Source organism: Diaphorina citri, unplaced genomic scaffold, assembly GCF_000475195.1.
Source record: "Diaphorina citri unplaced genomic scaffold, Diaci psyllid genome assembly version 1.1 scaffold846, whole genome shotgun sequence".
Classification (NCBI taxonomy): domain Eukaryota; kingdom Metazoa; phylum Arthropoda; class Insecta; order Hemiptera; family Psyllidae; genus Diaphorina; species Diaphorina citri.
In genome coordinates, this window is record NW_007378278.1 from 89,956 (window position 1) to 115,658 (window position 25,703).

The 25,703-nt window shown below is 37.8% G+C and overlaps 1 protein-coding gene across 3 annotated transcripts; it reads right to left on the bottom strand.

Moving 5' to 3' along the window:
* LOC103512519 (facilitated trehalose transporter Tret1-like) lies at positions 1 to 25,703 on the bottom strand. 3 transcript variants are annotated; one of them, XM_008477283.3, is made up of 3 exons: positions 25,536 to 25,553; positions 21,660 to 23,281; positions 21,178 to 21,475 (listed from the first exon to the last, which is right to left on the bottom strand). In XM_008477283.3, exons 2-3 carry the CDS (start codon positions 23,208 to 23,210, stop codon positions 21,437 to 21,439), a joined length of 1,590 nt encoding a protein of 529 aa, XP_008475505.1. In that variant the 5' UTR covers positions 23,211 to 23,281; positions 25,536 to 25,553; the 3' UTR covers positions 21,178 to 21,436. The 3 variants fall into 3 exon arrangements, with proteins under 3 accessions (XP_026681763.1, XP_026681764.1, XP_008475505.1); XM_026825962.1 differs by lacking the exons at positions 21,178 to 21,475; positions 21,660 to 23,281 and adding an exon at positions 1 to 153 and having other exon boundaries at positions 25,465 to 25,703; XM_026825963.1 differs by lacking the exons at positions 21,178 to 21,475; positions 21,660 to 23,281 and adding an exon at positions 78 to 153 and having other exon boundaries at positions 25,536 to 25,703.

Below are 25,703 nucleotides of genomic sequence, written 5' to 3' on the forward strand. Positions count from 1 at the left end.
GTTACAAGGTCTGCTACCATTGAAAAATATCTTGTCACATCAAATTATCCAATTCATTATTTTTACTTTTGCCCTTTTGTCTTTTAAATTCTCGGGCACTGATATTTCCTTCAAAGAAATCGGTGATTTCCTGTAATGTTCTGTCTTCTGTTTCTGGAAGATAGAAATACATATACATAAATCCTAAACCTATTAAAAAACTATAAATAAACAAAGTGCCATGAAGGCTAAACAAAGCAATCGAATTTACATATGTTTTAGTGAGGAGAAAAATAATGATCGAATTGATAGCGGCACATATACCACATGCAGCACCACGAATTTGCATTGGGAAAATTTCCGACATTAACATCCATGGCAATATTAAAATCCCGTATCGAGATATCCAGAAACATATGCTCAATGCTGTCAGAGGAATCCAGCCAGGCCAATGTAAGTTCATCGCACAGAAAGCGAGGAGGAGAGTGAAAACAAAACAAATAGCAGTGCTCCATAGCGACATTGGCCTCTTACCAAATTTGTTGACAGTCAACGAACTCAACAAAGAAGCAGTGATAGCTAGAATAGCTGTTACCACGAGTAGCCATTCCGCCTTCAGAGGAACACCAAATGTTCGAAACACTTCCACAAGATATGGTCTCATTGGTAAAAGCGAACTAACTAGAGTGGTGACAAATAATATCATAAGCATTCTAAATGGTCTTAGGACTTCTGGTCTTCTGTAGTAATTCAACCGATCTTTGAACTTGTCGAGTTTGGGGATTTTTTTATTCGAATTTACATTTACTTTTTTGGAGGATTTTTTAACTTCTTTAACTATTTGCTCAAATTCTAAAAGAACTTTATCTTTCGTACTCCAACCTCGAAGCCATCTTAAAGATTTCTCACCTTCGTCTATTCTACCTTTAGAAATCAGCCATCTTGGAGATTCAGGTAGAAAAGATCTTTTTATTCGAGTTGACATTTACTTTTTTGGAGGATTTTTTAACTTCTTTAACTATTTGCTCAAATTCTAAAAGAACTTTATCTTTCTTACTCCAACCTCGAAGCCATCTTAAAGATTTCTCACCTTCGTCTATTCTACCTTTAGAAATCAGCCATCTTGGAGATTCAGGTAGAAATGCAGGGGTCAATTTTCTCTCTCTACATCCCTTTCTCTCTCTCTCTCTCTCCTTCTCTCTCTCTCTCTCTCTCTCTTTCTCTCTGTGTCTCTCCCACTCAGAGAGAGAATTTTATAGGAGCAATGTGCAGGTATTGTGTAACATGAGCGGAAGAGAGAGGTCATTTTTCATACTTTTTAATAACGGGGAAAAAAGAGAAGAGAAAAAAAAATGAACATTTAGAACTTCATCTCTCTCTCTCTCCCCTCTTTCTCTTTAACTTTCCCCTCCCCCACTCTCTCTTTCTCACTCATTATCCTTCTCTCTATTTTGACTCTCTTTATCTGTTCCATAAGCTCCTCTTTCCTCTTATTCTGTATCTTATTATTCCTCCTTCTCCTCGTCCTTCGTAATTCTCCATCGGGCCTTGAGTGGTCTAGGTGCTTGATTGAAATCCTAAGGTGCCAGAAATTTACGAATTCCGGATTTACATTTATTTTGAAGATATGGTTGTATTTTCAAGTTCAAAATGGTTTTTTTTTTTTTTTTTTTTTTTTTTTTTTTTTTTTTTTTTCCTCACTGGAAAAGAGTCAACTTGGTGGTGTTGTATATGTATGTTATTAAAAGCTAGCTCACAGGTATTATTAAACAAACGAATGATATTTACATAAAAAAAACGGCGACGGTACATGTTAATATTTCAGAATATTTAATACCTCTTTGAAAATAAATGTCGCCCCAACTTTTTTCCCCTTTTAATACCTACTTTTTCTTCTGTATACCTCTGGTTTTTTGTGGCTAAAAAATATGCTTATGATTTCTCCTCTTTCTAGTGATTCCCTCTTCCTTTTGGCCAAATGTTCTAATATTTCTGTCAGAAAATGCTTGCTGAATGCGGTTGTATGGGAAACTCTTTGACAAGAGTTGCCAGGTTGCCACTAATATTGAAGTTGTTTTTTGCTTCTGGTTTTGTCTTCTGTCTGGGACTTAGCTTGATGGTTTTCTGGAGTATTATGTTGCTGTGGACTCGATCTCCTTCTTTGATAGTGTCTAACTAGAAAATGCTATTAGTTGGTGTTTTGTATGCAGTGTCCTTGAAGGGATTTTTATCGCTTTCGGGTCAAATACAAATTGTACGTACAAATTGTATCCAAACTTTTTAAGAATAGTTTTAGGTTAGTCATGTTGGTTTAGGTTAGGTTAGGTTAGGTTTACAGAAATAGTCAGGTACATAATCCGATTTTTACTTACGATTTTATAATTTTTTCAAGATATGGTACCAAATAAATCAACTAATTTCATTTTATTATTATTTATTAATCAAACTAAGTTAAATCAGTTCTTGTATCATAGAATTTCACATTTTTAACACCACTTTGTTGCAATTCCTTTTTATTTAGCCTAATTTACTTTTCATGTTATATGAAACGTCAAATGATTTCTCGATGTTTCGATGAGTGATGCTGAAACCTTAGTGGACTTCAAATTCTTCAAGTACAAGAAGAAAAGCGCCTTCAACACCACTTTGTTGCAATTCCTTTTTATTTAGCCTACTAAGATTCTTACAAGTTCATCCAAGTGACTGAAAAAAGATCATAGTTGCGTTTAATTTAATTTAAACATAAACCTAAGCAGGTGAAAACCCCCACTTTAGCCAAGTCCTAGTAGTGATATGAATTTACTTTCCATGTTATATGAATCGTCAAATGATTTCTCGATGTTTCGATGAGTGATGCTGAAACCTTAGTGGACTTCAAATTCTTCAAGTACAAGAAGAAAAGCGCCTTCGAAGAAGAACACCGTTGGAATTGCCTGTGTCTTGTGATTAATAACTATAATAGTAATCTTATAATTAAGTAAATTACAAGCACGGGGATTAAAAATTAATATTAGCTCATCCCTCAAGGGAATTTAGCTAAAAAGTCTTTGGAAAATTCATCCTAGTTGCCTGTGTCTTGTGATTAATAACTATAATAGTAATCTTATAATTGAGTAAATTACAAGCACGGGGATTAAAAATTAATATTAGCTCATCCCTCAAGGGAATTTAGCTAAAAAGTCTTTGGAAAATTCATCCTAACATTATATTTACCTACCTACAATTGATTGAAAAATCTGAAATTTATATGTAATCGAAAGTATGTTCAGTCCTTAATTTCCGATAATATTTGTTTTAATTGTTCAGATAAATGTTAAATAAAATAAATTATTATTGTAGGTAATTCATCATAAATTTTAATTAGTCAATTAACCAAGAATATTCCAATGTTTAATTCACCCTTTACCGGCTAATTCATAAAAAAATAATTATTAATTATCTTAAGTTGTAATAAAATTGTATACTCCTATTTTGTTAAATAATTGTATCATAAATTCATATTATTTGTTGATTAACCAACTAAATTGTTAAACAACCAAATTACATTTCATTTTACTTCTGTTACTACACTAAAATAAATTTTATTTATTAACCTTTTTTAAAATGTTCCAAAATCAATAACGTAGCATTCAATTCAAAAAGTGCTTTGACTAATCAATATCAAAAAATAGAAAGTAATAAATCAGTTTTCAAAAATGGTGATAAGTTGATAACTAACCTAACCATAGGTCTCTTGAATGTTTATTAAAAAGTGTGACACAAAAATCAACAGATAATAAAATTTTCAAAAAAATCTAATAAATAAAAATATTCAGTTTGCAAAAAAAAAAAAAAAAAACATATTGCAAATATTTCGTTATAATTCAATGTACACAAATATAAGGAATTGTAGAGAGGTCAATTATTGGTTAGGGCAGTCTAAGATTTAACCCTGTGAGGTTTTACTTAGAACGATTTTGCTTTGCGGTCTGAATACGTAGGAATTTCGTATACATACTTTGGAAAAAATGTAGGCGTCTAAAAAAAAATCTAGGTTTAAGCCAGCCTAGTTAGCTTGAGTTGGTAGCGCGTCTGCCTTATAAGCGCTAGGCCGCGGATTCGATTCCCGCCCGGAGCGTTCGTTCTTCGATTTCGGAATGATAAGACCTTAGCAGTTACAGCTTCCTCTGTTAAACCTCTTGGAAAATAAAAAAAAATCTAGGCTTCTTTGTTAACAGGTCTTTCGAAGCGTGACCATTGAGGAGGAGAAAACCTCCTCCCTCCCTCCCCCCCTCCTATCCTCCTGATGAGAGGTCTATTACAGTGTGGGAAATTAGATTGGGAAATAAAATTAGATTAGAAGACATTATTAGATTAGATTTAGAGGGAGGAGAGGGGAGGGAGGGAGGGTAGTTTCGTGGTTTAATTACTTCGGAATTAATGGACCTTGAAACCTGACTCTCCATCTCTTCTCTCTCTCTCACTCTCACTCTTGGCAACGAATCTTGAATTAAAATTCAAGTTGAAGGGACGTTGACTTAAGTATAGGAGGATAGCTACTTGACTTCTTCTCATAATAATGCAGTGTCCAGCCAACCAATAGGAGGTTTTAGTACGAAGGGAGAGAGAGAGAGAGAGAGAAACAGGGGGGGGGGGGGGGGGGGGGGGGGGGGAAGGAGAAAAGGATAGGGGACGGGTGCCAAGAGTAGGTCCAGAGTACAAAGTGGCAACCCCTGTGAAAATGAGGTCATAAGGGATAGGTAGGTGTCATTCTATTTTATGACATTTCCGTCCTCTTCTCCTCTGTCTCGTTAGCTCTCCTTCATCTTTCTCCTCCTCCTCCTTCTCCTCCTCTTCCTCCTCCTCTTCCTCCTCGTCTTCCTCCTCCTCTTCCTCCACCTACTGTTTCTCTCTCTCTTCTTCTTATTCCTCCTCCTCCTCCTCATCTATTTTCACATGCATGTGTTGCACACAAATATTTTTGGACACATTTTTTGTTATTATTACTATCTATTTTTATTTTTCCTCTCTCATTAAATTGAAAAATGTTGAAAGGTTAAAAGAGTTAGTGGGCAGAAGAGAGAGAGAGAGAGAGGGATGGAGAGAAAGAGAGAGGGAGAGAAAAGAGAGGTTATAACTAGATACAAATAGGTAACTGAAAGCCTTTGGCCATATTTATGAATTGCGTATTGGCTTTTGATATGCCAGCCTGTGCACATGTTTAATGCAGCTCTCTCTCACTCTCTCTCCCTCCTTCTCTTTCTTCCCCTCTATATCCTCTTCTTTTTTTCCTTGCACAAAAAAATATTAAAAATAAAATTCCCTTTTGCACAATTTTTTGTGTACATTTGTTTATTTACTCAGACAATTGAGGAAGAAGGAAAGGAAGAAGAATAGGAAGAGAAAGAGGAGGAGGAGGAGGAAGAAGAAGAAGAAAGAGAGGGGGAGGAAAGAAACTGAAAAGAAACAGACTCGAGAAAAAAAGAGCATCTGAATTTTTAGAGAGAAGTTCAACCCCTCTTCCTTCTCCCTCTCCTCCTCTGAGAGGAAGGGAGAGAGGGGAAAATGACCTTTGAGTTTCTTTCTACTTTTTTATGCTCTTTTTTTTCAAACTTGGAATAAGAAGGAGAAGGAGCAGGGGAAATAGAATTGAATCAGGAGAAAGGAGGAAGAGAGAGAAGGAGAAACAACGAGAGTAGGAGAGAGGGAGATGGGGGACGAAGGGATGGAAAAAGAGGGAGAGAGTTGAAGTTCTGAGAGGAAGGGAGAGAGGGGAAAATGACCTTTGAGTTTCTTTCTACTTTTTTATGCTCTTTTTTTTTCAAACTTGGAATAAGAAGGAGAAGGAGCAGGGGAAATAGAATTGAATCAGGAGGAAGAGAGAGAAGGAGAAACAACGAGAGTAGGAGAGAGGGAGATGGGGGACGAAGGGATGGAAAAAGAGGGAGAGAGTTGAAGCTCTGAGAGGAAGGGAGAGAGGGGAAAATGACCTTTGGGTTTCTTTCTACTTTTTTATGCTCTTTTTTTTTCAAACTTGGAATAAGAAGGAGAAGGAGCAGGGGGAAATAGAATTGAATCAGGAGAAAGGAGGAAGAGAGAGAAGGAGAAACGACGGGAGTGAGAGAGAGAGGGAAGGATGAAGAAGAAATGAAGGGACAAAATGGGGGCGGAAGGGAAACTATAATTTTTATATTCCTGCGAAGGTAAATAAATGTGACCTTTTTTTGAGAGTTGAAGGGAGGGATAAAGAAGAAATGAAGGGACAAAATGGGGGCGGAAGGGAAACTATAATTTTTATATTCCTGCGAAGGTAAATAAATGTGACCTTTTTTTTAGGGTGAGAGGGATTTTTTTCTGTAAATATTCTTTCTGTCCCATTTTGCTGTCCCATTCTAGGTATTATGGGTAAACTTCGCCTCTCTCTCTCTCTCTCTCTCTCCTGTCATTTTTCTATTCTGGATGGATTATTATTATCTTTTAATGTAATTGCTAAAAGTTGGACTTCTGTGAATTTTTATAGGTAGGTAAACACAATGAAAACAGTTTGTTCAATATTATTAGTGGTTTGATGAAGTGTTAGAATTGTCAGCCTTTTCTTGTGAGCGCTAAGTCGTGGGTTCGACTCCCGGCCTTTGGCAAAACTTATCATTGAAAAATGGAGCTGAAGATGGGCACCAAAGTTTTTTAAACCAGAGCAACCGTTCGAGAGTTATTTCGGATCAAACCACTCATCGATTTTCAAACCAACAAACCAAGTAGGTACATAAGTAATATGTAGGTAAATGCAAAATGATCAAGGTTAAATTTTTAACTAACTTTCGGCAAATTTTTTCGATCAACCTCCAAGAAAGCAAGAATCTCTAACATCATGAGATTCATGAGCCATTTTTTACATTCCATTTTTTTTACGACGGGATTTTTTACGCGCGTTATAAAGAAGCTTTGTATAGAAAGATTAGAAAGTCCAATGAAGTCTTTCGCAGAGGAAAGTAAAAAGTGAAAATTCTTTAAAGTAAAGGAGGAAGGCAGAAAAAGTAGTAAGAGAGAGAAAGGGAGAGAGAGAGAAAGAAAGGAAGGAAGAGGGAAAAGGAGGGACAGAAAAAGGAAAGGAGGAAGAGAATATAATAAAAAAAGAGTAGGTTAGGTGGAAATGGGAGGGGGTGAATTATAATTCATATGGCCTCATAAAAGTCAAAAAATGAATCGCGAGTGCTTTGACTAATCAATATCAAAAATAAATCAGTTTTCAAAAATGGTGATAAGTTGATAACTAACCTAACCACAGGTCTCTTGAATGTTTATTAAAAAGTGTGACACAAAAATCAACAGATAACAAAAGTTTCAAAAAAGTCTAATAAATAAAAATATTCAGTTTGCAAAAAAATCATATTGCAAACCCATCGCCGACAACCCCAGGTATTTGTATTCAGGCCCAAAATTCTTTGTGCCACCATTACTAATTTGATTTTCTCTCTCCTCCCTCTCCTCCTTCCTGATCCTTTCTCCTCTCCTTTGAATGCCCGTTTGTCCCCTAGGTGACCTCTCACAATGTCGCCCCTGGTTTGGCCCTTGGCCATCCTGACATGCCTGGCCCTGCAGGCTGCACTCGTCCTTGCTGATGGCGGTAAGTTATGCACAAATTTTCTTTCTTAGTTTTAGCTTTTAGCTATTTTTACTGGTCTAAGGTCCGTATGCAGAGAATTTGAATTTTTTGTCAGGAAGTTCATTTAACGTTAGCTATTTTTCTGGTCTAAGGCTAAGGTTTGTAGGAAGTTTTTTTTTTCTTCCATATTTTAGAGAAAAAAGTTATCAGTAAGCATAAAAGAAACTCGACTTTTCTCTGCAAGGATTCGAACTGGAGTCCTCTCAGTTACGAATCCAATCCTCCCAGATGGATTCTGTCCGTCTCTGCATAGGGACCCTGAACCAAGTCTTGTATGTGATCAATAAAATTGTCTCCAACTTACAAATTAATGTACTCTTGTGTGGGGTTTTGGAGGATAGCCTGTAGCTGAAGTGACCCTGATAAAAGAAATTAAATGTTTCAAGCAACTTTTGTATGTGATCAATAATCTCTCTCTCTCTCTCTCTCTCTTTTCCTCCCTCCCTCTTTCTCCCTCCCTCTCTCTCTTTCTCCCTCTCTCTCTTTCTCTCTCTCTCACTCTCCCTCTCCCTTTCTTTCTCTCTCCTACGTTTTTATTTTATTAATTCCTATCTTTCTCGGTCTCTTTCTCCCTTTTACTTTTCTCCCTCTTTCTATTCTTTCTTAACATTGTCAACTTTCTCTCTTCTTTTTCGATCTCTTTATTTCTCTTTCTCTCCCTCCCTCTCTCGCTGATTTTATCAATGCATATTGAATGGGTATTAACCAGTTCATATTTCAAAAACCGTCCATACATATCTAGGTATAGAATAACTTTTGAGACTTCAGCAGATATGTGGCCATATAGGTAGGTACGTAGGTAGTAAGTACCTTTGGTATATTTACTTGAGTAGCAAAAGTAGTCTGAATAAATAAATAAGGGGAAAAAAGCGCTAAAAATAAGGGCAAAAAAGCGCTAAAGTGGAAAAATAGGGAAAAATATGAGCGAGAGAGAGAGACTGGGAGAAAGAGAGAATGAGAGAGAGAGAGAGAGAGAGAGAGAGAGAGAGAGAGAGAGAGAGAGAGAGAGAGAGAGAGAGAGAGAGAGAGAGGGAAAGATTAGAAGAAGAGAGAGGGGGAAGAAAATGGGAGAAACTTGCAAATAAAAATTACTCAAATTATAACGGAATTACAAATTTGGGAATCATTAAAAAAGAAGAAGAAAATAATATCAGTATAATTTTCAACAAAATATAAAAAAATCTGAGTAAACACATTAAATGGGATGCGCTTTGTATGAGGAATTGCACAGAGTTTGCTCAATTTTACGTTTTATTAATTTAGTTATGACCAGGTCCACAATCTGAGTTCGCCCTGGGCGGGAATCGAACCCGTGACCTGGCCGTTACTAAGCAGGCATATTACCCTCCAAGTTAACTATAGGTTTGCAAAGAGTTTCAGTATGGTTCTCTTGGACTAAGGAGGTACCTGATCTGATTGGGTAAAATGTTTTGGGTAAACCAATCAGATTTTGCTTATCCCACTCCTTGAATAGGAGCCCACAGTGCACTTATGTCCTTTTTCGATGTTCACGTTCAGGTTTTGATCATGTATTGTTCTTTTCTTATTTTACCCTTCCTCGAAGTTTGCTTTTGGTAATATTCCCCTTTACTCTCTTGCTTCTTGTTGTGTTTTATGTGTTCTTTTTTTTATTATTATTTTAATATGTGTCCCTTTCTTCTTGTTCTTCTTCATGATTCTCCTTTCCTTTCTCATCTTCTTCTGCCTTTTCGATTTTACTTTTTATTAATTTAGTTATGACCAGGTCCACAATCTGAGTTCGCCCTGGGCGGGAATCGAACCCGCGACCTGGCCGTTACTTAGCAGGCATATTACCCTCCAAGTATAGGTTTGCACAGAGTTTCAGTATGGTTCTCTTGGACCAAGGAGGTACCTAATCTGATTGGGTAAAATGTTTCAGATAAACCAATCAGATTTGCTTATCCCATTCCTTGAATAGGAGATCACAGTGCACTTATGTCCTTTTTCGATGTTCACGTTCAGGTTTTGATCATGTATTGTTCTTCTCTTATTTTCCCCCCCTTCTCAAATTTTGCTTTTGGTAATATTTCCCTTTTTCCTTCTTCATGATTCTCCTTTCCTTTCTCATCTTCTTCTGCTTTTTCTTCGTCCACACCTGCTTCTACTCCTTTCTTCTTCTTCTTCGTCTTTTTGCTCCACATTTGTGTCCTTTTTCCTTTTTTTCTTCTTTCCTACCTGTCTCGAGTTTCGTGCATATCTTTGTCCACTTCTTCTTTCTCAAACTGGGAAGTAACTCCGAGGGAGAGAAGGAAAATAAAAAATGAAAATGAGATCCCCCGAGAATTTAACTCCATGAAGTTGACTCTCATTCCCTTTTTAGCCCGTCCTTCCTTTATTATTACGATAGTAATAAAACAAGGTATAGAGGACGGGTTATTGTATTCGCTTCGGTGTCGTCTGTCTGTCACTCTGTCCCCATAGAAGGACTTATCCAAACCTGTTCGACCTATATATCAAATTAAAGGTCTTTTTACCAGGAACACGAAAATGGTGGTGCTCTTATTTTACCCTTCCTCGAAGTTTGCTTTTGGTAATATTTCCCTTACTCTCTTGCTTCTTGTTGTGTTTTATGTGTTCTTTTTTTATTATTATTTTAATATGTGTCCCTTTCTTCTTGTTCTTCTTCATGATTCTCCTTTCCTTTCTCATCTTCTTCTGCTTTTTCGTCATCCACACCTACTTCTACTCCTTTCTTCTTCTTCTTCGTCTTTTTTTTTCACATTTGTGTCCTTTTTCCTTTTCTTCTTCTTTCCTACTTGTCTCGAGTTTCGTGCATATCTTTGTCCACTTCTTCTTTCTCAAACTGGGAAGTAACTGCGAGGGAGAGAAGGAAAAAAAAAAATGACTTTTCGTCATCCACACCTGCTTCTACTCCTTTCTTCTTCTTCTTCTTCTTCTTCTTCTTCTTCTTCTTCTTCTTCGTCTTTTTTTTTCACATTTGTGTCCTTTTTCCTTTTCTTCTTCTTTCCTACCTGTCTCGAGTTTCGTGCATATCTTTGTCCACTTCTTCTTTCTCAAACTGGGAAGTAACTGCGAGGGAGAGAAGGAAAAAAAAAAATGAAAATGAGATCCCCCGAGAGTTTAACTCCATGAAGTTGACTCTCATTCCCTTTTTAGTCCGTCCTTCCTTTATTATTACGATAGTAATAAAACAAGGTATAGTGGACGGGCTATTGTATTCGCTTCGGTGTCGTCACTCTGTCTGTCTGTCCCCATAGAAGGACTTATCCAAACCTGGTCGACTCTGTCTGTCTGTCCCCATAGTAGGACTTATCCAAACCTGGTCGACCTATATATCAAATTAAAGGTCTTTTTACCAGGACACTTCAGTCGTTAATTTAAGACCGGTTTTAGCGTCACCTGTGTTAAGCTACGCCGAAAAAGGCCAATAAATGGATGAGTGACTTCAACATTATACTGGGAATAAAGGGAGAACGGGCTCTAGTCTTGATTTTAAATCATTACATGAAAGTTAAATCAAAAATCAAACCAGTACTGATAATAAACTTCTAAATTAAGGGTCTTTTTTACCAGGAACACGAAAGTGGTGGTGCAAATTTTGTCCAGAACACCAAAAAACTGTTTTTTTTTGGGGGGGGGATTTTTTTTTCACATTTTCTCACACAAATGAGCCCTGATCTTGAAATTTGTCGCGACGACCTATGAACTCATAACTTCAGTCGACCGGTTTTAGCGTCACCTGTGTTAAGCTACGCCGAAAAAGGCCAATAAATGGATGGGTGACTTCAACATTATACTGGGAATAAAGGGAGAACGGGCTCTAGTCTTGATTTTAAATCATTACATCATGATTTCATGAAAGTAAAATCAAAAAATCAAATCAAGAATAATAATAATAAACTGAATATTAAACAGATAAGTAGGTACATACATAGGTACTGATTTTCTCTAATCACGATCGAATAAACTACGGGCTTAAAAATCCCTGGAGGGACGGACCCAGCTTTTCTTCTGAATTTTTTCCCTGCACTTTCTCTTCTTTTCCTCTTGTTTTCCCTTCTCCTTTTTCCCTTACCTCTCATTTTTTTTCCTGGCACTTTTTCTCCTTTCTCTCTCCCCTATATCTCCTCTCTTATTATACTGTTACCTTTTATACTTCCTCCTTGCCCTTCCCCTCTTTCTCTCCTCTTCCCCTTTCCTTTTCTCCCTCCCTTTTATTATACATAGTGCTTCCTCGTATTTTTTCATAATGTTTTCAACTTTTAACTCTTTTTTTAGTTTTACTTTTTTTTTCTCTCTCTCACCTTGCATCTATGTAGGTATTTACTAATAGGTAACTAACTATGAACCAGAGTACTTTTTAGCTAAATTCCCTTGAAAAGAAGAAGAAGAAAAAGAAGAAGAAGAAAAAAAAAACACCTTCAGTGCTTAGCATAAATGGTGCGTCGCGCCTTAGATCCAAGTTCCAAACTTGGAATTCAAAGAGTATTTCTTGATTTTTTTAAGGCGGCTTGTTCCCCTCGTCCTCTCTTTTATATGCCCCTTCTCTTCGATAGTAAATCTGTGTTGAAAGGAATAATATGGCAGAGGAAGAAATGGTAGGAAGGAGACGAAGAAAAGCTAATGCAAAGATCCATATCAAATGCACAGTATAGCATTCGCGCCATAGTCATTGAGGATTATATTTTTTCAAGACCTGGACAAGAGCTCTGTATTTCTTCAAAGAATTTTATGACGAGATAAAATATCAATGTAGAAATTGAATGCAAATGGTCTTTAGAGCGAAAATAGATGGTCGGTTCCCTGATTCAGAATGAGAAATAAAGAAGAGGGCGAGAAAAAAAAAGAGGAAGAGAGAGGGGGATATAGAAAGGAAGAAACTTGAAGAAGAAGAAGAAGAAGAAGAAGGGGGAAAAAAACGTAGACACCAAAATTGACATATCGTATAGGTATAAACTACAGGAACAGTTGATCTTTAGTGAATGTGCCAAATTGCCCATTTACATATCAGGATTTTCGGGTGCTGTTCAGGATTAACCGAAAGGTATTTTCCAGTGTTGCCAAGACATTCGGTGTCAACCGGTATGAGCGTAATATAATGTGGCGTAAGAGGGGAAATAGCGAGTCTCTCCCCTCCTCTCATTCCTTCTCCCCCTCCCGTCTCAATCCTTCCCTCTCCTCTCTCCTTACTTTCCCTCCCCTCTGCTCGCTGTCAACCTGTATGAGTGTGATATAATATGGCGGAAGAGGGGAAATAGCGAACCTCCCCTCCTTTCCTTTCTACCCATTCCTCTCATTCCTTTCCCCTCCTCTCTCCTTACTTTCCCTCCCCTCTGCTCGCTGTCAACCTGTATGAGTGTGATATAATATGGCGTTAGAGGGGAAATAGCGAACCTCTCCTTTCTTCTCATTCCTTCCCCCTCACTCCATTCCCTCCCCTATCTTTAGTTTTCTATTTCTTCTCGCTTGGTGATAAAATGAAAATCTTAAAGTTTATGTGGTGTAAAATATGTATTAGGTATTGCCTTAAGCTCCTCTTTCTCCTTCTCGTATTTAGAGCTAGACTAAGAGAGAAAGGGGTAAAGAAAGACATAAAAGAAATAAACAGACAACAGAAGATGGCACAGTAGAATCGAAGGAGAAAGAGGAAAATTAGAAAACTGAACATTACAGTATTAGAGAGAGAGAGAGAGAGAGAGAGAGAGAGAGAGAGAGAGAGAGAGAGAGAGAGAGAGAGAGAGAGAGGGAGGGGGGGGCCTTACAGGATGACTCCACTGGTGGTGTGTTACAGGAAAATCGTGTTCATTCATAAAATGTGTCTGAAATTGAGTAAAATTGAGTCGTTTTTTTAATTTCCCAATTTTCACGATGGTAATGGTGGAAATAGGGAAATGGAACATTGCCAAGTATTATTCCAAGTAAATATATACCTATGTTGGTAACTAAAAAAAAAAAAAAAAAAAAAAAAAAAATCCACCCCCCCCTTCCCTCCCTGAAAATTCAAAAAAAAAAAAAAAAAAAAAAAAAAAAAAAAATTCCACTGCCTCCTTTCCTACCTGAAAATTGCATAAAGAAAATAATCGTTTTCAAAGCCTTGACTCGATCTAGGTAATTCGGAGTAAAAAAAAATAAATAAATAAAAAATCAAATTGTTTTTATAATTTTGGTATTATTTTAGGGTTGAGGATAACATACTTTTGGGCGTACATTTCCTTGACGTTTCCAATGCCATACCTATCTCCCAAATTTTGATCTTCAACCAAAGATATGCAATACCCAATACACCCCTGTACTGCATATCTCTTTGTGAAATTATCTACAGAACCTGTTTGCAACGACACCCGGTATGTTTGTATGCTTGAGAACACTTTCTATATGAAAAGTAAATGATATAAATCTGTGGTTTATTTTTTTACACTTCTCTATTAAAAGATGGGTTGTTGCAATTTTACTTTTATGAAGTTAGAAGTGATGAAAAGTGGGAGAGAGGGAGAGAGAGAGATATGGGGTGGGAGAGGGAGTGAGAAATATTTCTCGTATCTCTTCACTATCCCTCCCTCTTCTCTCTCTCCCTCTCTCTCTCTCTCTTTCTCTTTCCCTCTTTCCAATGTTGGGTTGGCATTTGCTGGGATTTTCAAGTTTTAATACCGTCACAGCTTTTTGATATTTATTTATTTGGTTTTTAAAGGAGCTTTTTTTCCTCCTCCTCCACCTCCTCTTCTTCCTCTTCCTTTTTCTTGTCATCCTTTTTCTTTTTCTTCGTCTCTGCGGTTAAAAAGTATGGGAACCTTATGAATAAGTAAGAGCTTAGAGGAAGAGTTTCTGATATGTTTCTGATTTATTTGCTGATAGTAATTTTCTGAATTCAGCTCCAAGTTCCAACAAGATACCACCTTTCGACGGTGGTACGGTCTAGTTCAGTGGGTCCCCTTTTCAATTGGACCTTTTTTTTCCAATTGTGAAGGTAGACCGCGGGCTTTTACGATAGTTTATTGTGATCTTCCAGGAGGCCTAAATGTCCTTCGTGGCGCTCAGGTTGGGAATCACTGTTCTATTTGATTCATTTTTGTCTCTTTTTGCGAACGAAAAAAAAAAAAAAAGAGAAAACTTTGTGGCCGACCTTTTGATTCCCTGATATGTATTAATAAAGAGGGCGTTGATTCCTCCTCCTCCGCCTCGCAATATGTTTTCCAGCTGAAGGCACTTCAATTCAAATTAAGCCAACTTATTGCCTTCACCGCAGTCACTCTGGAAATACCTCTACCTATGTGTGGGGTTGAGGTAAAATATTACAAATATGGGGACATTGGGATGCACAGATGATGTGTATAGGTGACTTGGTGAGACGAATCACAGGCACCAGATTCTGAATAACTGGGTAGTACAGTTCAAATACCTTCCTATGTGTGGAGTTGAGGTAAAATATACAGATATGGGGACACTGGGATGCACAGATGACGTGTATAGGTGACTTGGTTTGACGAAGTACTGTCGAGCTTCTGAATAACTGGTAGTTTAGTGAGCCAGGGCCCGTATTTAGTTCCAAAATGACCTTTCCTTTAGGTGTCTAACAAGAGTGCCAAATTTCGTCAAAATCCGACCAACCGTTTGAGAGTTATAGGGCAACAAACTTTGTTTTATTTCTCCATGTCAGTTGTGGAGTTGAAACTTTCGTTCGACCGTAAAAAAAAAATCCCCCCCCCCCCCCCACCACATGATATGAGGTGGGAGAGGGAGTGAGAGAGAGAGGGAGGGAGGAGGAATAAGGAGGGAACGTATCTCTTCACTATCTCTCTCTCTCGCTCTCTCTCTCTCTCTCTTTCTCCCTCTTTCCCTCTTTCCCTCTTTCCAATGTTGGGTTGGCATTTGCTGGGATTTTCAAGTTTTAATACCGTCATACCGTCACAGCTTTTTGATATTTATTTATTTGGTTTTTAAAGGAGCTTTTTTTCCTCCTCCTCCTCCTCCTCCTCCTCTTCCTTTTTCTTGTCCTCCTTTTTCTTTTTCTTATTCTTCGTCTCTGCGGTTAAAAAGTATGGGAACCTTATGAATAACTAAGAGCTTAGAGGAAGAGTTTCTGATATGTTTCTGATTTATTTGCTGATAGTAATTTTCTGAATTCAGCTCCAAGTTCCAGCAAGATACCACCTTTCGACGGTGGTACGGTCTAGTTCAGTGGGTCCCCTTTTCAATTGGACCTTTTTTTCCAATTGTGAAGGCAGACCGCGGCCCTTTACGATAGTTTATTGCTTTATTGTGCTCTTCCAGGGGGCCTCGAAGTCCTTCGTGGCGCTCAGGGTGGGAATCACTGCTCTATTTGATTCATTTTTTCTTCTCGTTTTGCAAACGAAAAAAAGGAGAAAATAGAGAAAACTTTGTGCTCGACCTTTCGATTCCCTCATATTAAAAAAGTGGAAGATAAATCCTCTTCCTCCTCCTCTTCCTCCTTTTCCTCCTCCCCCTCTTCTTCCTCCTCCTCCTCCTCCTCCTCCTCCTCCTAGGTATATGTTTCCCAGCTGAAGGGATTTCAATTCAAATTAAGCCAACTTATTGCCTTCACCGCTGCACCGTCACTCTGAAAATACCTTTCCATGTGTGGAGTAAGTAGAGTTGAGGTAAAATATACAGATATGGGGACATTGGGATGTACAGGTGATGTGTACAGACTGGGCGGGACGGAGCGTGGCACAGGGATCATGCTGTACTTAGTTGCAAAATGATCTTTCCTTTAGGTGTCGGAACAAATTTGCCGAATTTCGTACCAACCGTTTGACAGTTATAGGTTATAGGTCAACAAATTTTGTTTTGTTTTCCATGTCCGTTCTGAAGATTAAACGTTGAATTTGCTTCGTTTGACCATAGAAAACATCGTTTTTTGGGGGATTTTTTTCACATTTTCTCACACAAATGAGCCCTGATCTTGAAATTTGTCGCGACGACCTATGAACTCATATAACTTCAGTCGACCGGTTTTAGCGTCACCTGTGTTAAGCTACGCCGAAAAAGGCCAATAAATGGATGGGTGACTTCAACATTATACTGGGAATAAAGGGAGAACGGGCTCTAGTCTTGATTTTAAATCATTACATCATGAAAGTAAAATCAAAAAATCAAATCAAGAATAATAATAAACTGAATATTAAACAAATTAGGTAGGTACATAAGGTGCTGATTTTCTCTAATCACGATCGAATAAACTACGGGCTAAAAAATTCCCGGAGGGACGGACCCAGCTTGTTCCCTTACTTCTGAATTTTTTCCCTGCACTTTCTCTTCTTTTCCTCTTGTTTTCCCTTCTCCTTTTTCCCTTACCTCTCATTTTTTTCCCTGGCACTTTTTCTCCTTTCTCTCTCCCCAATTCTCCTCTCTTATTATACTGTTACCTTTTATACTTCCTCCTTGCCCTTCCCCTCTTTCTCTTTTCTTCCCCTTTCCTTTTCTCCCTCCCTTTTACTATGCATAGTGCTTCCTTGTATTTTTTCATAATGTTTTCAACTTTTAACTCTTTTTTTTAGTTTTACTTTTTTTTTCTTTCTCTCACCTTGCATCTATGTATGTGTTTACTAATAGGTAACTAACTATGAACCAGAGTACTTTTTAGCTAAATTCCCTTGAAAGGAAGAAGAAGAAGAAGAAGAAGAAGAAGAAGAAGAAGAAGAAGAAAAAAAACACCTTCAGTGCTTAGCATAAATGGTGCGTCTCGCCTTAGATCCAAGTTCTAAACTTGGAATTCAAAGAGTATTTCTTGATTTTTAAGACGGCTTGTTCCCCTCGTCCTCTTTTTTATATGCCCCTTTTCTTCGATAGTAAATCCGTGGAGAAAGGAATAATATAGCAGAGGAAGAAATGGTAGGAAGGAGACGAAGAAAAGCTAATGCAAAGATCCATATCAAATGCACAGTATAGCATTCGCGCCATAGTCGTGTTGATGTCATTACACGATTCAAATATTCATGGCGTTTCCCAGGAAAAAAACGGGGGAAAGAAAAGAAAAAAAGGGGGGGAAGGAACAAAGAAGAAGAAGAAGAAGATGAAGCAAAAGAAGAAGATAAAGAAAAAGAAGAAGATGATGAAGAAGAAAGAAGGAGGTGAAAACAAATAAAGAAAATGCAACTGTTTAAGTGAGAAAAGTAGAAAATCGTGCGACTGACTGGGAAGAGAGAAAAAAAAAAAGATAGGAAAATACAGGTGATGTGTACAGTCTGGGCGGGACGAAGCGTGGCACAGGGACCATCGAGATTCTGAATTAGTAGTTCAGTGAACCAGGGCTGTACTTAGTTGTAAAATGATCTTTCCTTTAGGTGTCGGAACAAATTTGCCGAATTTCGTACCAACCGTTTGAGAGTTATAGGTCAACAAATTTTGTTTTGTTTTCCATGTCCGTTCTGAAGATTAAACGTTGAATTTGCTTCGTTTGACCATAGAAAACATCCTCACTAGCCCACCACATATTGGAATAGCCATCTATCTCACCCTTCCAATTCTTCCAACACATGTTTGAATGCAGTGCAATAAGCAATAACATTGATATAGTAAAGTTACTTGTCTTTGTACAGGAATTCATTTCCTGTCCATTGGGCATCATTTTATATCAGGGGGTGGAAGAAAAAACCCATTTTATTCTTTCTTACCTACTTCCTATGAGGTTGTTTTTATATCATCGAAATTCCCTTTTTCGCCTTTTGGTCGATTTCCCTTTTACAGCTTCAATGTGATAGGAAATGTACCTATTCTCATGGAAAAGACATGCCGACAAGCCCTCTACTCAGTCTTTCATGGAGAAAAATATTGACCATGAAAATAGGGGAAACGAGTTAAACGAAAATCACGACTGAATTCTGTATTACCTATTAATTTTATTTATTTATTTATTATTATTATTTTTTTTGATAGATGGACTGGATAACAAAATACCATCCCAAAATAGAAAAAAAGATATATAGAAGACAGAATGGGAAAAATCCAGCCGTTTCGAGAACGAACCTCGTCTGTTTGGGATAAATTTCGCCCAAGGCGGGAATCGAACCCGAGAGCTAGCGCTTACAAGGCAGGCGCCCCTCCAAGCTAACTTGAAAGGGTATATTATGAACTAACTCTACATGACTAACCCATCAAACCCTCTGTATATCCCATTATACGCGCGAGTTACTTTTTAATTACTATGTGCCCCTCTGTGTGACCCGCAACTGCCCCCCTCCCGCCTCTTAGGGCACAAAATATACAGGGTGTGTCCGGTGAGAAATGTACGTCACAGTCACAATAATACCTGGTTCCTTTGTATTGTAAATCCAGCGATGATAGAACGTAGAAAACACCGCAGTTTTCGTATTGTAAATCCAGCGATGATGGAACGTTGGAAACAGTTAACAACAGTTCTCGGTGGATCACTGAGCAACATTGCGCGTGGTTAGTATCCGGATTGGTGACCAGTTGGGCGATCGAGCTGCTGGCTTTTCCCGGCCTCACTCAGGCTGGGTGAGGTTAATGTAAGGAGACGGGTAGCTTGTCGCCGAATTGAGGATACCTCCGTCATTATAGCAACCTTAGCATTTCGCCGACTTTAGGTTAAAGCCTCCGTTACTAAAAACCTTTTTTTTTACGAGGTTTGACAGAGGGAACTGTAACTGCTAAGGTCTTATCGTCCCGAAATCGAAGAGAGAAGGAAGACAGGATAGGAGTCTTGAAAAAAAAAAAAAAATGTGAAGCCCAACCGACTCTCAAGTACAGTGTGGCCAAATCAGTACATCATCGAATCTTCCTTTTCAAATCTTTAGAATATAACCGGTTCAATTTGTGCGACACTGTAAAGACAACTTCATAAAAGCGCCTTCTGATTGGTTCAAAGGTTTTCGTGATTGAAAAATGAAATACCTTCTTTGTTATTAGGTGATTAGGGCTCAGCACATTGCATAACTACATCAGTTGTTAGGTGTTCATAAGAATAGGCCGGCTGCCGGTAAATTACGAAGATGTACATATCTACCTACCTACTTACACTAAAATATTTATACACATAGCTTGTTTATGTCAATGAAGTACATAAATAGGGGTTACTGTACTAGTTTTATTTTTATTTAACTATGCGCTATCCATCAAGGCCATGTGTGGTTAAGTACATACCTTCTAGGCTTGAGTGAATGAAACTCTTTATGTTTAATCCATGGAGCTGATTTCTTCTTCCTCCAAGGTTTATCATAAATCTCAGGCGTTTTATGAACAGGATTAGCTTCGTCTTTATATTGCACAGCACATTGCATAGTTTCATGAAATTGGTGGGCGTTAATTAGAACAAACTAATCTAAAATGAAATCTTTTTTTTTAAGAGGTTTGACAGAGGGAACTGTAACTGCTATGGTCTTATCGTCCCGAAATTGAAGAGAGAAGGAAGACAGGATAGGAGAAAGCCAGCCGTTCCGAGAACGAACATTATCCCATCAGGATAAAATCCGCCCCGGGCGGGAATCGAACCCGCGGCCTAGCGCTTACAAGGCAGACGCACTACCAACTAAGCTAACTAACTTTTAAAAGTGCGATAATAAGTTGTAATAATATCCACTTAATAGTTGTGAGATAATGTTACGTATAGGTACTTGGGAAGTAGGCATTGGTAGAAACATTATTATCAATCTATAACTAGGTATATTCTATAGGTATCCCAATACTTTTTGTGACCTACCTAACCCACCTACCTTCGAGTGTACTAGTCCTAATGGCATGACACACGGCCTACATTAAAATTAAATGTACACTAATGGAAAGGCACTAAGTCTGCGTAGTGTGTCATTGCTACTTCCAACCTACCTTTATAGCTTACCTACCTTTAAAAACATCAACAACAACAACATTTTTTCTCTATCATTCAAGTCAAAATACCATTTTTTCTCTCTCCTGTAAAATTTTAAAAAAAAGTCACTTACGTCGTTTTTTGTGTCATGGTCATGCACGTCGAAGTGTTTTTCAACCTCTGAGGTCCTGGGCCACAAAGTCAGTTTAAACTCGGTTTAAACTGAATCAGAAAAGTTGAAGTTCATGGTTTAACCTGTCCCAGGACAGATTTACTACTATATATACAATACAAATATCTACCTACTTCAAATCTTATCGTATCTTATCTTTATCATTTCAATGTAAGATTTTCAATCGGATGGTTGGCGCCGGTGTATCAGTGATTCAAGTGGAATGCTCATTAAATTTAAATAAATCAGTGTATATTGCTACAAATTCAAACTACTCGTACCTAGCTACATAATTATGGTAATCGCTGTCCTAGAAAAATTCCTCACAAGGGTAATCACTATCCTAGAGAAATTCCAACCATATCCCGAAAGGAAAAACAATATAGTTATACCTAGGTATCTACTGGTATTGAACCCGGTACCTACCTCTACAGTGCTAGCCTAGTGTGATACCCATTCGGTCACGAAGATTGTTCGTACTGATTGTTTAAAGTGGTCAACATCAGCATGAGGGTTACTGGCTAACATCGATAGAAAGATTAATGGTTGGATTATTTCTTTCAACGGATCGCGTTAGAAGAAGCTCAAAATTTGGAATCAAGAAATAAAAAGAATTACTTTAAAAATATAGGAGATAACGGACATTTATTACACAAATTAGGTACAATGGTAAAATATCTATACGAGTAGATATATTTACAAAAGAAAAGTAAAAGAGACAGATTGAATAAATTGAAAGAATATGGAACACTTCAAGTCAATCCCAATCTAAGACCACATACGTATAAATTATAGTAACAACAAGTAGAAAGCGACTAGAAGTCCTGATATAAAATTCGGGTTTTTGACAATCCCGAGTTCTTACTGGCAGTCAAACTCATAACTTGGTTTCAGAGGCTTCTTCAACTGTAAATATGTCTATTTCCTTATTTTTACTGACAGCAATCCCAATCTAAGACCACATACGTATAAATTACAGTAACAGCAAGTAGAAAGCGACTAGAAGTCCTGATATAAAATTCGGGTTTATGACAATCCCGAGTTCTTACTGGCAGTCAAACTCATAACTTGGTTTCAGAGGCTTCTTCAACTGTAAATATGTCTATTTCCTTATTTTTTCTTTTGGTCTTTGGTCTTTTAAAGTCCCGAGCGGTACCGTTACCTAAAAAGAAATCTGTAATTTCCTGTAACGTTCTGTCTTCTGTTTCTGGTAGATAAAAATACATGTAAACAAATCCTACACCAGCTACAAAACTATAGAAACACAAAGTACCATGAAGGCCAAACCAAGCATGTGTATTGACATAGGTTTTGGTGGCAAGGAAACTAATGATGGAATTAAGAGCTGCACAAACTCCACATGCTAAACCACGGATTGGAATCGGGAAAATTTCGGACAATAACATCCATGGTAGGGATATCATTCCATAACGAGATATCCAGAAAGATATACAGAAAAACGTCAGAGGAATCCAGCCAGGCCAATGTAAGTTCATAGCACAGATGGCTAGCATCAAAGTGGATATAAAACATATAGCAATGCTCCATAACGCCATCGGTCTTTTACCAAACTTGTTAACAGTAAAACAACTTATCAAAGACCCAGTGATAGCTAGAACACCTGTTAATATCAGAACCCATTCCGACTTGATAGGGAGTCCAAAGGTAAGAAATACTTCGATGAAATATGGTCTCATTGGTATGGAGGAGCCAAGCACAGTAATGACAAATAATATCATCATCATACTAAATGGTCGAAGGACTTCTTGTCTTTTGAAGTATTTTAGTTCATCCAAAAATTTGTCGATCTTGGACTTGTCTTTAATTGAATTATTTTCATTCTCTTCTTTAGATTTTGCCATATTTTTAACTATTTGATCAAACTCTACCCGAACTTTGTCTTTTTTACTCCAACCTCGAAGCCATCTTAAAGATTGTTCAGCTTCAGTCAGTCTACCTTTAGAAATTAACCAAATCGGAGATTCAGGTAGAAATAGTAACATGACTATGGCAAGCAAAGGAAAGATTGAACTTATCAAAGATGTCGTTCTCCAATCTGCAAAAGCATTCACAAGGTATATAACAACTATTCCCTTACTACCAGCTACCCCGGATATTAAAGTCAATGATCCCCTGATTCGTGGTTCACATACTTCTCCCAAATAGGAAATGATTGGTCCTTGACAAAAACCTATTCCAATACCCATTGAAATAGTTCCCATCATAATTATAAGTACGGACTCGGCAAAATATAAAAACATCCACCCTAAAAAGAAAGGTACACATACAATTATCATGACTGTCTTTCGACCTATTAAATCTACAAGATATCCGCTGATGACAGCACCAACTGGATGAAATAAATAGAGGATACTTCCCAACCATGACGATTGTTCATCATCCAGGATCAAATCTGGGGACTCAAGTTTAGTTTGGTTTGTTGCTGTTTTGTAGTTTAAGGCTCCTAAAATCATTGTGGGCATCCCAAAAGCCATTCCCACCGCCACCAAGAGAAAGTTTTGTGCCACGGCGACCATGATTTGTGAGCTGGCAGATCGGTTTCCATACCGCACTGTGTTCTCTGATTCACTTTCATCTTTAATTAAATCTACTTTTGAACTACCATTGGCACTATTCTGGGATTTGTCCATTTTTGGAATCTCACATGCTCAACTTAACTTTCCTCAGGATAAAGATGCCAGATAATTTCAATGTCTTCCACCTGCAACACAAGTAAAACAATGGGATATTACATTAATTACCAGTCTGTAAGAACAAAAGACACAGAAAATACTTTACGTCACATTTGAAACAAAAAGCGGCGTAGGTACTTACATACTTAAAAAAGTTGCTCTGCTCACGATATCAAAAATACCCTGACCTCTAGTTGAAACCGTGTGTAACTTCTTTGGGTACAACGCTTTGCAAAATACATTTTACTATCGCCATAAAACCATCATAGAATGTGAACATTTATACATATGAACATAACAAACACACTTCCATGTGAGGGGAGGTAGTGACCTTGAAAAAAACCAAGCTTCGGTCCCCCGGTTAGCGGTTAGTTGTTAAATAAAATACAAGGATGCAACTGCAACTTGCAACACGATGAGCATGAGCACGAAACGTTTGGTTAAAGTCGGCGCAACGGTTGGTGGTATTTTATCTTTTCTGGTGGATGTCGGAATAATAAGGAAAATCGTGTTATTCACACCAGATTTTTTTTTTTTTTTTCACGATGAATAATTGATGAATGAAAAAACTCCATAATAGAATGTGAACTGTTTACTGTTTTTTTTTTTTATATACAGGTATTATTATTTTTATTTTTATTATTATTATTATTATTATTATTATTATTATTATTATTGTAACAACAACGCTTGAGTTTCATGTGGGACATGAATCCTACCGTAAGAGCGATTCTGGTGAAATTGATTCTGTACGCAAAAGGCTAAGATCTAGTGAAAAAGCGGTGTAAAGTGAGTAAGGCTGGTGTTTTACGGTCGAGTGTACTGGCGGGCGGAAAACACTGCCTTTACATCTCAAGCCAATAAATTATACCGGTATTACCAATATACCAATTTATTATGACGGTTTCACCGACGTATTATACCAATTTTCCACCGGTTTGAACGGTGCTTTAGGTCTGTTGAACCTCCTCATTTATTTGGGAGGGAGGTGGTACCTATGAAACAACATAATATCAGAAGGAACATTTTAATTTGATTACATTGACCACTTCTCTATTTTTTTTTTTTTTTTTTTTTTTTAAGAGGTTTGACAGAGGGAACTGTAACTCTAGGGTCTTATCGTCCCGAAATCGGAGAGAGAAGGAAGACAGGATAGGAGAAAGCCAGCCGTTCCGAGAACGAACATTATCCCATCAGGATAAAATCCGCCCCGGGCGGGAATCGAACCCGCGGCCTAGCGCTTACAAGTCAGACGCACTACCAACTAAGCTAACTAGGCTGGCAAAATGAAATCTTAACCAAACTGTTAGTGGTTCGGTTTGGTAGTTACAGGTTACAGGGCTTTAACGTCACTTTTAAATCTTAGGTCTTCTCGTGACCGGGGTTTTACCACTATTCGGAGACAAGCTACCCGCCTCCTCAATTTAACCTCACCCAGCCTGAGTGGAGCCGGGAACCCAGCAGCAAGCGGATTCCCCAGATGGTCACTCATCCAGGTAATAACCACGCGCAACGTTGCTTGACTTAAGTGATCTGTGGTTCGGTATTAATATCAAAAAGAACATCATTCAAGTCAAAATACCATTTTTTCTCTATCATTCAAGTCAAAATACCATTTTTTCTCTCTCCTGTAAAATTTTAAAAAAAAGTCACTTACGTCGTTTTTTGTGTCATGGTCATGCACGTCGAAGTGTTTTTCAACCTCTGAGGTCCGGGGCCACAAAGTCAGTTTAAACTCGGTTTAAACTGAATCAGAAAAGTTGAAGTTCATGGTTTAACCTGTCCCAGGACAGATTTACTACCACAATAATCATGACCTTCTTTCGACCAATTATTTCTACAAGATATCCGCTGATGACAGCACCAAATGGATGAAATAGAAATAGGATACTTCCCATCCATGATGATTGTTCGTCGTTCAATATCAATTCTGGTGACTCAAGTCTTGTTTGGTTGGACGCTACTTTGTGACTCAAAGCTCCTAAAATCACAGTTGGCATAACAATAATCATGACCTTCTTTCGACCAATTATTTCTACAAGATATCCGCTGATGACAGCACCAAGTGGATGAAATAGAAATAAGATACTTCCCATCCATGATGATTGTACGTCGTTCAATATCAATTCTGGTGACTCAAGTCTTGTTTGGTTGGACGCTACTTTGTGACTCAAAGCTCCTAAAATCACAGTTGGCATCCCGAATGACATGCCGAGAGCTACCAAGAGGAAATTTTGTGCCACTGCTACCATGATCTGAGAGCAAGCGGATCGAATTCCATACCGCTGAATATTATTATTGTTATCTGGATCTGTTTTAGCGTTGCTTAAATCTTTCTCAGGATTGTAGTCATCAGCAGCTTCGAGATTTTCATTCATTGTATCTTTTGTGTTTGAGAAACTATCGCGCATTCTGAACTCTTATTCTTCCCAGGAAATGGGTACCTCGATA